The 14,046-nt window shown below is 38.7% G+C and overlaps 1 protein-coding gene across 2 annotated transcripts; it reads left to right on the forward strand.

Moving 5' to 3' along the window:
* Positions 1 to 37: 37 nt before the first annotated feature.
* On the forward strand, positions 38 to 13,842 carry LOC145239432 (beta-1,3-galactosyltransferase 5-like). 2 transcript variants are annotated; one of them, XM_080102748.1, is made up of 8 exons: positions 38 to 235; positions 661 to 841; positions 1,801 to 1,923; positions 5,383 to 5,460; positions 6,489 to 6,611; positions 7,461 to 7,592; positions 11,629 to 11,952; positions 12,462 to 13,842. In XM_080102748.1, exons 2-8 carry the CDS (start codon positions 732 to 734, stop codon positions 12,961 to 12,963), a joined length of 1,392 nt encoding a protein of 463 aa, XP_079958874.1. In that variant the 5' UTR covers positions 38 to 235; positions 661 to 731; the 3' UTR covers positions 12,964 to 13,842. The 2 variants fall into 2 exon arrangements, with proteins under 2 accessions (XP_079958874.1, XP_079958875.1); XM_080102749.1 differs by lacking the exons at positions 38 to 235; positions 661 to 841; positions 1,801 to 1,923 and adding an exon at positions 3,473 to 5,039.
* The last annotated feature ends 204 nt before the right edge of the window (positions 13,843 to 14,046 follow it).

Raw genomic sequence — 14,046 nt, forward strand, 5'->3', positions numbered from 1 at the left:
ATTACTGCAACAATCATTTTACCAACCAGTCGTTTTAGGAAAAATGCAGCATCTTATATCTGGCTCATGTCAAAATGAACAGAAAAATAAAGATACCTCTAAAGATAAAACTGAGGCAAGGTCGTTTTTACACACACGCAGCTACCTAAGAAATCAATAATCAACGAATAGCAGTTACAATCAACAGAAACCAAAACCGTGGTACGCGCAGTTGACTGCTGGTATAGACACTCAGGTAAAAGATATGATAAAAAGCGCCGTTGGCTACCATATGACTGACAATATTCTACTTGTCCAAGTGGCAAAACTCTACTAATCAACTCTAAAGTCAGGAACCGGTTGATGTTATAAAGGGAGTCAAATCACAGTGTTCAAAACACTTTTTTGACGAGTTGATAAATTTGTTCGTGCTGTAACAGGAGTTTACCACAACATTACTCCATACGCTGTGCTGATAGGAGTGATAGTTGACGCTTGTCGGATATTACTAATATATTTAGTAAGTAGCCATCGTAAATGATTAAGTCCATGTTTGGAAAGCAGCTGCCAACCAACTGGTTTTAGGCACAAAAAAATTATAGTTACTGTAATTTAATAGAAGATATGATGTTTGCAGGACGCTTTCAAGTCGTAAGCAAATAATTTAAAAACTTTTCACAGAAAGGATATTTTGCATTGGTGTGCAAACGATATTGAAGAGAAATAAGAAGAACGGTGATCGTAAACAAGACATGAAGTGGATTACGTGTTATGTGGGATTTCTTGTATTTCTCATATTTTTCTCATGGTGCTCAGTGCTGTACATTCTGCCCTATCTGAAAGCTTCATATATGACCCCAAGGTGAATATTTAAGTCGAAACATAATAAAGGTGGATACTCCTTTGGTGTACAGCGGTGGTCTGCTAACTTTTGCTATATTGACCTAAACTCCAAATTTAGTGTCTATGTGGAGACACACACAGCGTGAAACATCCAATGGTCTGTTTACGTTTTGACCTCAAAACTTTGAATAATATGTGCTTTTCAAAGCATTTCCCGGTGTGTGCTCAAAATCTGACCCATTTAGGAAACTAGAAACAAGAATTGCTAAAGCTTGTGATGCACTGGACATCTAATTTAAAGACCGTTTTCAGAAATTTTCTAAAAAATTATTAATAGACGTCTAACATTTTATAACCTTGGTGTTTACGTTTTGTAAAGTATCATTACTTTTCACACGTTTATTGGAAAGAAAGCGAAATTATGGGTTAAAAAAGAATGACTAAAACTGTTGTGAAACTTATTTTAATGCCCCATTGTATCAACCTTTCCATCTCTTAACAATAACCTACACACATCTAACCTATAACAATAGGAGCTTCCGCCCCTGTAGTTAGAATACGGGAAGTCATCGATGGGTTAAAAAATGATGTTGGGTGTAATTGAATAAAATTTGTTTCCCTGAAGCATTACACTGGCGCTTGGGCTAACTGCACTTCTTGCCTCATTGTGTTTGTCCAATACCAGCTGTTTGTCCTTGGCAGTAAACTCACAAGCTTTTGCCAAAACAACCCGTTTCTGCCTTGAAGTCACTTGATCTTGCGTTTTAGTCTCATATGTCACATAAGGTAGAAAAAATACCAGCATCACGGCAATGGAATTAAAATCTGCAGTGCTAAACATTGTTGTGTACTGTAATCTCCTTTGCCAAAATCTAATACCCACACATTTTTGCTTGAAAATGAACTGCTATGGTTACAATCAACATGGGAATTGGTGTCATTTTAAAAATTATTGCTTTTCTTTTGACCGTTTCACAGCTCAAAGGAGGTCGAATTGGTAATACCAAAGCAAGACAACGGAGATTTTAACTCTACATCGCCACCTGAGAACTTCAGTCGTGAAGTTGAACCACCTAAGCCCGCAAAACAATTTACTGATAGGTAAGATCATGCATGATACCATGGTAACCGAAAACGTATGATGATTCAATGACATCAATTCTTTCTTATTCAGTTATTTGTGTGGTGAAACTGAATCTCATTTCATATAAGCAAACTACCAAGTTATCACATTTAGCAGTGCGGTTATAACCGCTACGATGCGATGTGGCTTTAATATAAAAAGATACAATTACGTTTTTCGTGGAACCAGTTTGCAGCTCTTATGCTCATCCAGCATGCGGCTAAATAACGAGTTTGCAATCTAGCCCGTTTGCAAGAAATTAACAAGATGCTCGAACAGAGGTTCGCGGCCAGTGTTTCTAATTATTGCTGCGACACGCCGCTTTCAAGTCTTCTGCATCTCAAACGGTAAATCATTCACGCCAGCAATTAACGTAATGTATTTATTCATTCTAAGAAATGCTCGTCAGTTTGTCTGAAAGTGCAAGTCAACAATGAGGTTGAAATATCCGGTTAACCTATTAACCCAGGGGTGTGCAACCTGCACTGTAGGATGGAAAATTTACCTCGCGAAAAACCTTGATCGGGATTTGTCTCCGGTAGTGTCCTGAGTTCGAACCCCGTGAAAAAAAAAGAAAAAAAAATTAGGTGGAATTTGCTGACTCAGCAACTATTGTCACTGTAAAGCCTATGCTCCGTTGCACCACTTATCAGAAATTCCCAAACCTGGCTACCTCGAGTTCTTGCATTAGTAGCTCTACCAACCTACCCATTGTAATGGCACCGCTAGCGAATTTAAGCCTCATTTTTTTGTATTAGAAGCCCAAACCGTTGGAAAAGAGCAAAAACGTCATGTTTGTGGAATTTGGCGGCAAATCTGTCTAATTGGCAACCCTGAAGAAAGTAAACCATGTTGCGTTTTTGAAAAGAAGTAAATCATGTTGCGTTATCACACAAAACTGGCAGTTGATTGTTACGTCACACATCGCAGTAGATTGCCACACCAGATATAGTGAGGAGCGGGAATCAATAAAAATCAGACAGCACTTAAGAATAAGATGTAACACAGTCGTTTAAAGAAAAATGCAGCAATCTATATCTATCTTATATCGAGATGAACAGGAAAAGAAGTAACCCTAATGGTTAAAACTGAGACACGATTTATTTTTACACACGCAGCTACCTAAGAAATCAATATTCAACGAATAACCGTTACAATCAGTAGACCAAAACCGTGGTACGCCTACCAGCACTGTGCAGTTGACTGCTGGTAGGCAATCAGGTAAAAGATATGATAAAAAACGCCGGTTGTGCTACCATTTGATTGGCAGTATTCCAGTGGTCCAAGCAGCGAAACTCTACCAATCAACTTTAATGTCAAGAACCAGTTGATGTTATTAAGGTAGTACAGTGGCAACATTGCTCTTCAGTTGGTGCGTAAGAAATAGGTGGTTATCACTGCCACATACAGCATAGTCTCGCTCGTAGTGACAATAGCAGATCAGTAGTGGCATCTGTTCAGCTTTGTATGATATGTAATTACTAGTTTCAGTTGACTGTGTAGAGGAGAACATTTCTAGACCCAGGCACAGCAAACACGCCAAACCTAGCTATATGTGACTCTCCAGAAAATATTTGCACGGGAGTGACTATTTGTTGTGAAGCCCTACGTTTAACTAAGTCCTAGCGATTTGTAACTGGTCAGCAAAGATCGTGATAACAAGCAAGATAAATGTGTGAGACTTCAAGTGGCTTCTCAAATGCGAGGGCCACTTTGTTTGGACAGTTTGAAATGGGTTGGCCAGACATATTGGCTGATAACTACAACTGTCAGTGTTCATGAAAAATAAATTGGATGCTCTCTGAAAGTCAATGAACAATAAACAGGAAATGAAAAGTACCGCTTTTAAATGTAAAATGTAGGGGTTGCCAGTCACGGTATTATTTCGTTAGGTCTGGGAGTCGATAAATACAAAGGAAATTCCTTTTTAGTATACTGTTGGAATATAGACAGGATAGGTTCAGTTGCGAGTTTAAAGAAGCTGTTTGAAATTTAGAATCAAATGTTGAAGTATAAAGATCTTATATCTACATTAGTCACTTTAGTTACCACTGATCTGTTCATAAAAACCTCGTAATTTTCTTTCATATTGAAACAGTAGTGACAAAACAATTGTGCCACCCGAGCGAAAAGTGTGAAGTATGATGAAAAGAGCGACCCTTAGTTAGTGAAGTGTGATTTGTGATTAGTGAAGTGTGAAGTACTACAGCACAGTTACCTTTATGGGGTTAACTGTGTTTGTGCTAAAGGTGTGTAGATGAAGAGAAAATACCATGGTTTAGTTTAATACTTTCATGCTAGGCAACACATTGTCTGAAAATACCCAGCAACAGTATTGCAAGGTTTGTTTAACCCTTAAGCGGTAACGGTAAAAATGTAAATTGGGTCATAAAGTTAAAACGTAGTCTCTTAAGTACTTCCTGGAGTACTGCCAATGCCTGATATCGAATCTACCATTTGATGCTATGTTACAGCTAAGTCAAGTGGCCCACCGGCTCCACTCTAGCTTGAACTGTACCACAAACAGTAGTTAAATGTTTGAGTAGTCCAGTCTGGGACATAAATACCAGCTGTTTGGTCTACTAATTGCGGTTGAATTCCGAACTGAAGTTGGATTGGTTACAATTTATGTTAGTTTGTTAACCTATTCCTTACATAGTGGACACTTGTCAGGTGTTACCAATATCTGAAGTAAGTAGCCATCATAAATGATTAAGCAGTCCATGTTTTAAAAGCAGCTGTCAACCAACGGGTTTTAGGCAAACAGGACACAGCAAAGTCAAAATGAATAAATTAGTCAGTTAGAGTAATGTTAGAATAAATTAGTCAGTTGGAGTAATGTTACTGAAAGATATGTTGTTTGCAGGACGCTTTCAGGTCGCAAGCCAAAAAATTTAAGCTTTTTACCAGAAAGGCTTTTTGTGTTCGTGTGCAAACGATATTAAAGATGCAGAAAAGGGAAGCGCGATGATTGTAAACAAGACATGAGGAGGATTTCGTGTTATATGGGATTTTTTGTGTTTCTTATATTTTTCTCATGGTGCTCAGTGCTGTACATTCTGCCCTGTCTGAAAGCTTCATATATGACCCAAAGGTAAATATTTAAGTCGAGACAAAATACGTTTGTGGTGGATACCCCTTTGATGTACAGCGGTGGTCTGCCAACTTTTATTACCGTGACCCAAACCCCTATTTCGGTTTCCATGTGGAGACAGACACAGCGTGAAATTAACATCTCATAAACAGCGGTTTACGTTACGTTGACAAATTTAACAGCAAAAAAGATGTGCTTTTCAAAGCACTTCCGTGTCTGTGTACTAAAAATTGAAAAGCATCCAGCCCATTTGCGAAACCAGAAAATCATTGACCAGCAACTGTTTGCATTGTAACCAGATTGGCTGTTTCCAAATAAACTATGTTCTTTAATGTACTTGCAGCGACAAATATTTGATCGAGTCAGAAAAGAGTGGGACGAACATGTTGCTGGATTTACCGCTTCGCTTCTCAGGCCTAAGGTAAAACACATGAATATTTCATAGCGCTATATCAATTCGACGGCTTAGGGCCTACACAAGGAAGGCACAACACAAGACTCACACAAAAACTTAAGGCGTCTTATATTTTGTAACCTTGTTGTTTACGTTGTTTAAGGTGTTATTACATTTCACACGTTACCTTAAAAAACTGAATTATGGGTTCCGAAGAATGGCTAAGTACTGTTCTGAAGCTTAATTGTATGCTCATAGTATTGTACCTTTTCACCTCTTACAATGTACAGTGGTTCTCAAAGTATGGGTCGCGACCCAAACATGGGTCGCGCAGGGTCAAAAAATGGGTCGCGCAATGGTGATTCAATTCTGCCCAAACGAATTTTCTTAAAGCAGTAGTAAAGTCACCTCACTCGACCACGTTGTACAGTAAAATAAACCAATTATTACCACATACAGACAATAGCCTTCCAACTTTACTGTTACGCATGCGCATGACGATTGTAACGTCATGGTACGGGAAATAATAGATCAATTGACCTAACTGAAGTTAATCACGAGAAACTAAACGTGGAGATGTAACAGCATTTGAGCATGAGTAAGTATTCGTACAAGGAGCACCATGATCATTGATCTGAAAATTTGGGATTCACTTCTATCAATGATCATGGTGCTGCAAAGTCGCAATGTGTGCTGTGTTATGCAGTGTTACAACTGGTTGTCTGTGTCTTTTTCTATTTCATGCATATCAGAAAAATTTTTTTTTGATGTTTGAGGCTTGGGTCGTGAGATGTTCATAAAACTCAGATTTGGGTCGCGGTCAAAAAAGTTTGAGAACCACTGTCTTACAACAACGTAAAAACATGAGTTTACCCTGTTTGTTAAAGTGCAACACATATCAGTCAGCATAGGTAACTGCTGGGACATTTTATACATTGTTGTCGTTTTAATAACGTTTTTGAACTCTATGTAGTGTTACCAAATCACTACCATTCTGTCAACATGGGAATTGATTTCATTTTAAGGTTATTACTTTTCTTTTGATATTTTCACAGATCAAAGGAAGTCGAATTGGTAATGCCAAAGCGGCACAAGGAAGATTTTAACTTTACATCGCTACCCGAGAACTTCAGTCGCAATGTTGAACCACAAAAGCCCGCAAAACATTTCACCATAAGGTAAGATCATGGTCCCAAGAAAACGATTAATGATTCACTGGCTTCAGTTGTTTTTTCTTCAGTTCTTTGCGTGGTGAAACTGTTGCTTCCATTTCTTTGAAACCAAAGGCTCAAGTTACATAATTCAGCCGTGCGGTTATGTGCGTTGTGGCTTTAATATGAAAAGATAGAATTCAAGACCCTTCACGCTTTTCCTGGAACCGGTTAGCAGCTCCTATGGGAAAGCGTATATCACACTTGCAGAACAATTGTTGTAAACAGCAATCAATTGTATTTAAATTAGTGATGTACCGAATCGGCGAAATTTTGATTCGACCGAAACCGAATTTTCGGCGGTTTTGCCGAATAAATTCGGCCGAATCAACCGAATCATTTATGACGTCACGCGAAGTCGTGCCCTATTCGTTTGACATGAAAACATAAGTTGATCTACCAGGCAATAAGTGCAGAATGGTTTTGTTTCGTCCTTATTTTAGTTCAGTGAGGTATAACATTGATTGCCAACCTGACAATGAATTACTGATTTTCGTCTGCAGTGGGAAAGCGACAATGTGTTAAAAATATATAATGATTGACGCGATTTCGTTGGTACTAAGCAGAAAAAACACGTATAACGCTTTAAATGAGTGTTCGTAAAAGATTCGGTTTCGGCCGAATCGCAACAAATTATTCGGCCGAAACCGAATCTTTGCAAAAGTGGCCGATTCGGCCGAATAAATTCGGCAAACCGAATACATCTCTAATTTAAATCACATTTTTACGGCTAAATCTTTCTGGTGAAACTCAGTGTTTTGTTGGATCAAACCCGAAACAAAGTCGTTTTTTATTATCACCTGCATTTTTTCACAGGCCAGAACAAATAGAGAACACCAACTCCAGTTACTTTGTGATTTTTCTCGTAAAATCGTCGTGTTTGTTTGGAACGAGGCGCAATTGTGTCCGAAACACATGGGGAGCGGTCACTGAGGTGAACGGAAAAAGGTACGTATTTACAATGCAAACAACAACAAAGTCGTACAGCTAAATTGAATGTACAGTTGTACTTTCCTCACCACACCATACCCAAGCGGCTATGTCCAACTAGAAAACATTGGTGTGCCAATTTTGGTTTTTAAACATACTCGCTTGCCAACGTTTGGAGTTTTTTGTAAACACGGGATATTTTACCGGACAATTACGGGGCCAAATCTTCACTACAGTTTGTAGACCTGCTCTTTACGCGTAGGCGACAATTGTTTGCCATTAGCCTGTTTTACCTGACGAAACAGAAGCTTGTCTAATCTTGCTAACGATTCGCGCCAATTCCGACTATTCGGCCAATGTAGAACCTTAGAAGGACTGGTCAGGGAAAAATCTGATGTCAGATACAGTGCTATATTCAAATACAGTACCATATTCAAATGCTCTGCGTACCCCGAGTGCCATATTCAAATGCATTGCATGCGTGCCAAGTGTTGGACAACCCTGGCCTATAGTATAACTTTTCACAAACTGTTGGGTTTTTTAAATAGCGTTCCACAATAACACCTACTTACCTGAAATAGAGTATAAAACGAAATGTGAGTGCATGTTTTAACAAGTCCATCCAACAACGGAATTTTGTAAATATGCGCAGACAACAATTGCCACATTTACTATTTTATGACATGTGTAATAGGGATTTATTGTTACGTAGGCTATGATGTTGTTTAGTAGGATTACCATAGCGCTTTTTACTATACTATAGTCATCCCTGCAGTTAAAATGAGTTTAAAGTAGGACTCTTGTATGTAGGTTCCGTGCTACACTCAGGGGGGTTCTGAGTTCCCTAAGGATTGTTGTGACAATTCAAACAGAAGTGATATATAATACTGTTGTTGCGAACAGTAATGCTAATTCCCAACCTTCTACCTACGTTCTGCTATAGGGTCATGATTGCAACATTGATAGATTGTGATTTAATAACCCCAGCCTCGCTACCCTCTAAGCCAGTGTTTCTCAACCTTTTTTCTTGTACCGCCCCTTTCACGTGTTCGTAATTTATGAATGCCTGACAAAAACTGACAAAAATAAACACGATTTTATTTCACGAACAATATCAATGCGTTAATTAAAAGCCGAGTGTTTAGCAAGCTATGTTTTAGCACTTAATCATAAATATTCCAATGGTTAATTCAACATGAAATCACTAACCACAGACAGTGCTCATTACTTTTAGCTCGGTATACGTGACCGGCCAAAACTACAATTGTTGTGTTTGGTCGAGCACCGCGAGCATCTCACGTTAACGCTCGGTGTATTGTGACGTCAGAATCGTTTCCAAATCCATTTTTACTTGCGCCCTTTTTAGCCCCCAGGGCCGTATTTATGATGTATATGTCCTTTCTGCATTACACATAAGGAAAGTCAACGCCAAGTGAAACACCATAGTTTTTTTGATCCAACAAACGTTAATTGAGAGTATTAACACTATTTGACGTCACTTTAAAACCGTCACTTTAATTCTTGGGGACCCTACTTCTGTACGTCAGCAGTAAACAAATCACACGTTAAATTGTGAAGTCACAAAACCGTTTATGACGTGCCTTTTACATTATTGTTCAATAAGCAAGTAATCAATTCGTAGTACGGTTTTGTAGTGACTGTCTAACACAGGCGTCACCAAACATTTTTTTACTGCGGTCCGGATAACATTAAAAATATCTTGCGAGGGCCGCATAGGTTATAAGCCCTAACGCGCGTCTTTCCGGGACGAACAAAAGTGCAATCTTTGTTAGAGTCAGGTCGTGCTACTATCAAATAGTAAAATTGTTTTAAAATTTATAGAATCTCTTCTACAGGCAAAACTTATTTATTCTATCACAATTAACAATAGAAAGCCGTTTGTTCGCGCACAATAAATGAAGGCATTGATAGTTTTAATTTGGTCTGTGATAATACAAACAACATTGGGATCATTTTGTGCGTTTGGTAAAAGTAGGTGAACTTAGTCCAACAAAATATAGGCTATTGCTGCCAGGCATAATGTATGACCAAGTATTGCTCATCCAGCAGTTTTATTGTAAACAATCGACGTTGCGACGTCCTATACAAGACGCCTTTATCAGGATAATGACAAAACTTGCAGGACAAAATTCTTCTAAAGCGACAAAGTACATGTTGTTGCAAAAATACTTTTCCGGTAAATTAACTTTTAACATTTAACTCAAGCTTTAATTTTTCCAAGATATATATATATATATATATATATTAGGACCAAACACTCCTAATAGTCGCAGGCCGGATGAAATTGCGTCGTAGTTGGTCGTAGTTTGGTGCCCTGGCTCAGTTAATGTGGTCGAGCGCCGAGCATCACAAACTGCGATGTGCGATGCTCGGGACCAAGTACTCGGGCTCTAGCTCGGTTCGGCTAAGCCCAAGGCAATTGCTACCTGCAAATTTTGCTGTCAAAGCGCAGATAATCCCCGACAAATGACGCATTGTGATTGGTATAAAATTCATTAAAATATAAAATACACGCAGAAAACAAAGTACACAATTCAGTCAATACTTTGTCAAATCTACTTTTACTGGTCGCAGATGGAAGAGATATGATATAAATGACTTCGATGTTTTGTTTTGTTTTACCTGTTCTATTTTTTTCCTAGCGCCCCCCAATCGCCTAATTATTCTCCAGCGCCCAAGTAGTGAGAGCAAACGCCCCCAGGGCGGCGCTGGCGCCCCCGTTGAGAACTACTGCAAGCGAAATGCGAGTAAAAAGTATAAACAATCAATCCGTATAACAATGTGCGTTTCAGTGAAACGTTTTATTGAAGTCAAATTTAATTATGTGCAGAGCGTGCGTTATAAAAAAACTCGTTTTAAAAATTGTGGTTAAAAAGCACTAGTTTTGACCGAAAGCCAATATTCAGGAGTTTTGCTAAATCAACTCGTCCGAATCAATTTTTGTCCTAATCACATAAGTTTGATGTCACACAGACAGTGGTTTCTGAAGCAGGATACCGGTAGTTGTTTTGCATTGTAATCTTAGCTCTGTGGGTTTCAGGGATGACGTCAGGGTTAATTTGCATTGATGTTTATTATATTTAAACTGCATCTAGTTCAGGGCATTTTAAGCGGGGTTCAGCGGAACACTAGGGTTCCGTACAACCCTTACAGGGGTTCTATGAACTTTAAGGACAGGGGTTCGCTGCGGTTTGGTGTAGCAATTCAAATATGAATGATTCATAATATCATTGTTGCGAACAGCAATGCTCGCCTGTACAATCTAGTTATATAACCTTGGTTGCACCATTGATCAATTGTGACTTAATAAACACAGCCTTGAATCACTAAATTGCGAGATAAATGTGAAGACGACCGACCCAAGAACAAGACAATGCTTTTTATTTGAAGTTAACTTTTATCATTTGCTTGGAGTGTGTTGAGTAAAAATGCATGTTTCATGTAGCTTACTTGTATTACATTCATGAAATTCATTTTATGGGGTTTCCGCAAACTTTGACAAAACACCTTGAGCGTTCCGTGCCATGGCAAAAGGTTAAAGCTTAAACTAAAAGGTTAAAGAGCACTTTTTTGTTGAGGCCCCTCCCCGCCTCAACATGTGACGACCGGCCGATAAAAAAATTATCTTGTCGTCTCCATAAAACAAAAGAGCGTGTTTATTCCTAAGTAACTAAAAAGTACGAAATAATAACGTAGTGCGAGGCAAAGCGAGGCAAAATTTAATTAACGTAGTGCGAGGCAAAATTTAATTGATGGCATACGATTTAATTAAATTAACATGGTATATAAAATTATTAGATTAATGCAAAAGAAAGGGATATGCAAACATAATTGAACAATTTAAATAGGTATTTTTGTTAATTGAGTTTGTCGTAGTTCCCATTTACTATGGTTAAATTCAGCCTGTGCCTTTAATTTCGCCAATTTCGAGAAGGGAAAACCGTTCATGCAAATGGAAATGCTGTGGTTTCATACACTAATTCAAATCATCTTGCGGCGACAAAACAACAACAAAAATGTCCTTGTTTTGCAGATTTGCTGTCGTTTTTCTAATCGGAGTTTGTCCAGACGAACCCAGCCAAGCTTCTGTTCAGGCGGAAAGCGAAAAATTCGGCGACATTTTGCAGAGCGACGTTTCAGATGGTTATAGGGATCTTGCTGATAAAGTCTTATCGGGCTATCAATGGGTCTACTACCATCCCAAAGTTACCAGCGATTTCTACGCTTCAACTGACGATGATTGTGTGATCAATCTGGCTTTAATATACGATTACTTCTTGTCCAATCAGAAGCAATTTGAAGCCGAACCGGCGGTGCATTGTGGTTTTCGCTACAACGAATACGAAAGGCCTGTACGGTAAGAACTGTGTAAAGATGAGTGACTGTATCAGCTGTTTTTTAGTCAACCATTCTACGCAATCGTCACTTACAGCTTTAACAACCGTCTTGTGTTAATTCTTGACAATTTGGACAGTATATGGGCTCTTTGTATTGCTTTGCACGAGTAAGAGTAATAACAAAAGCAGTTGTCGAAACGTGTGCAAAAAAAATGAGTTATTTCATAAGACAAGCCTTCTGGCAGTTTTGTTTTGAATCCAGTTGTATTAAGCTTAATTGTAAAACGGGGGGCGCCAGTGACTGTTGCTCGTTTTTTTACCCACTAACCCAATATCCTTTTAGTACGAATTTACATTCCCGATTTGAATTAACGGCCAGCTCCAATCAATTTTAATTGGGATTTTATTTCATGATAATGTTTGCACCGCCAGAATGGTTTTGATAGTATTAGGTGGACTGAATAATTGTAAAAAAAACTCTGTCTACTATATTTTGCTGCTTTTTTGCAATACAACTATTTCGCTATAGAGGAAGTAGCAAGTACAGCGTGTCCAAATCGATCTACCCGTTCGACGCTTTCCCGCCCTTCTGTCACGGGGGACTGAGCGTGATGCCTCGAGCGCACTTGAGCGACATCTACCGGCAAGCAGAAATCACCGAGCGCGGCGATTTTCATCTCGAAGACGTTTACATCAACGGCATTTTGAGAAGTCGCTTGGGCAAGGGAAATGCCACTATTCGAAGGACGTACCTCGAAAGTGCCCAGAGACATGTTCCGCTTTATTTGGGCCCGTTTATGTGGCATGTCGGCTACGGGATCGAAATTGAAGAAAATTTTGACTTCGCGTGGCGTGTCGTCTTTAACCTTATGACAGTTAAAGTAAATAATACGAGTTTTACTGGGTTTTGGCCGAGTTCTAAATATTTTCATGCCAGCGCGCGTCCTTACATCTCCATACCGTCTCGTGTCGGAATTGGTACATTCTTCAATGACAACTTTGGCTTTTACAAAGTTTTGTCTGGCAGCTGAAAGAAATTTTAGATAGATTCTCACTGTTAATATCAACTATTCTGACCAGAGTTGTAAGTCGGGTCGGACTTAGGTTACATAAAAAACGGGCTTGATTCGGGCCTGACTTCACACTCTGTGGCAGTATTTTTTTGAATGAATTTTCTAGCTAAGTAGCTAGATGCTGGACCTGACCTAATGTCAAACAGCCCTAAAACGTCTTGTTCAAGGCCATTGTCTACTTTGTTTGTTGTCTTGGCTTTAATGTATAGGCCTTTCAATCAAACTTTCGGGCTTCTCAAAACGATTCGGTTTTGGTCTTCAGTTTCATGCTCGTTTGCAACTCTGATACTGACGATTAAAACTGCAAGTCGTGTGCTGCATTGTTATTAGCAAAACAAAATTTGCCTACGGTGCTTGCTTACACATAATAGACTAAGTTACACCCAATGTAGTACATTTTGACACACCTATTTATGCTGCTATGCCTATTGTTTGCTGTTAATTATACTGGGCATCGATTTCTTATGTTTTCGCTTTTCGGGTGTTCCATCAGGTAAAATACCTGTTTTGTGAGGTGCAGTTATTTGTGATTATTCGTGTGCCATTTGTGTGATAGCTTTGCACTAGTAGGATTTTTGCTGTACTCGTTTATTGACTTTTTACCGCATAAACACTGTTCTGATTTTGGGGCCTCTTTGTGCTGGTAGTGAGACACATTTTGGCATGTAGGTGAGTTTTATCAACATAATTCGTTGTTTAATTATGATCTTTCGTTTATTTTATTGAAGTCATGTATGTTATATGACTGAAAACCCCAATTTTGTTAACTCTATACGTTCCGTCCCACAAACAGCAGCAAGTTTTCTCGACTTTTGCAATAACACTCACAAACTTTAATATGGCTCTTCTTCAATCAGCTGTGGGCATGAGTAATCAAATTATACAGTGGTAAATAGCCTTATGTTCAATTTTGGCTTGTTGCATTGACCTAACGATTAAATGTCTAAAAGTCGGCGAGTAGAGGTCTAAACGAGTTTTTTTTCTGGCATGTAGTTTTTTGTTGACACAATTTTAAACTGTACATTTGTGCTCATGAAAAAT

This window comes from Phallusia mammillata, chromosome 7, assembly GCF_965637545.1.
Source record: "Phallusia mammillata chromosome 7, kaPhaMamm4.hap1.1, whole genome shotgun sequence".
Classification (NCBI taxonomy): Eukaryota; Metazoa; Chordata; class Ascidiacea; order Phlebobranchia; family Ascidiidae; genus Phallusia; species Phallusia mammillata.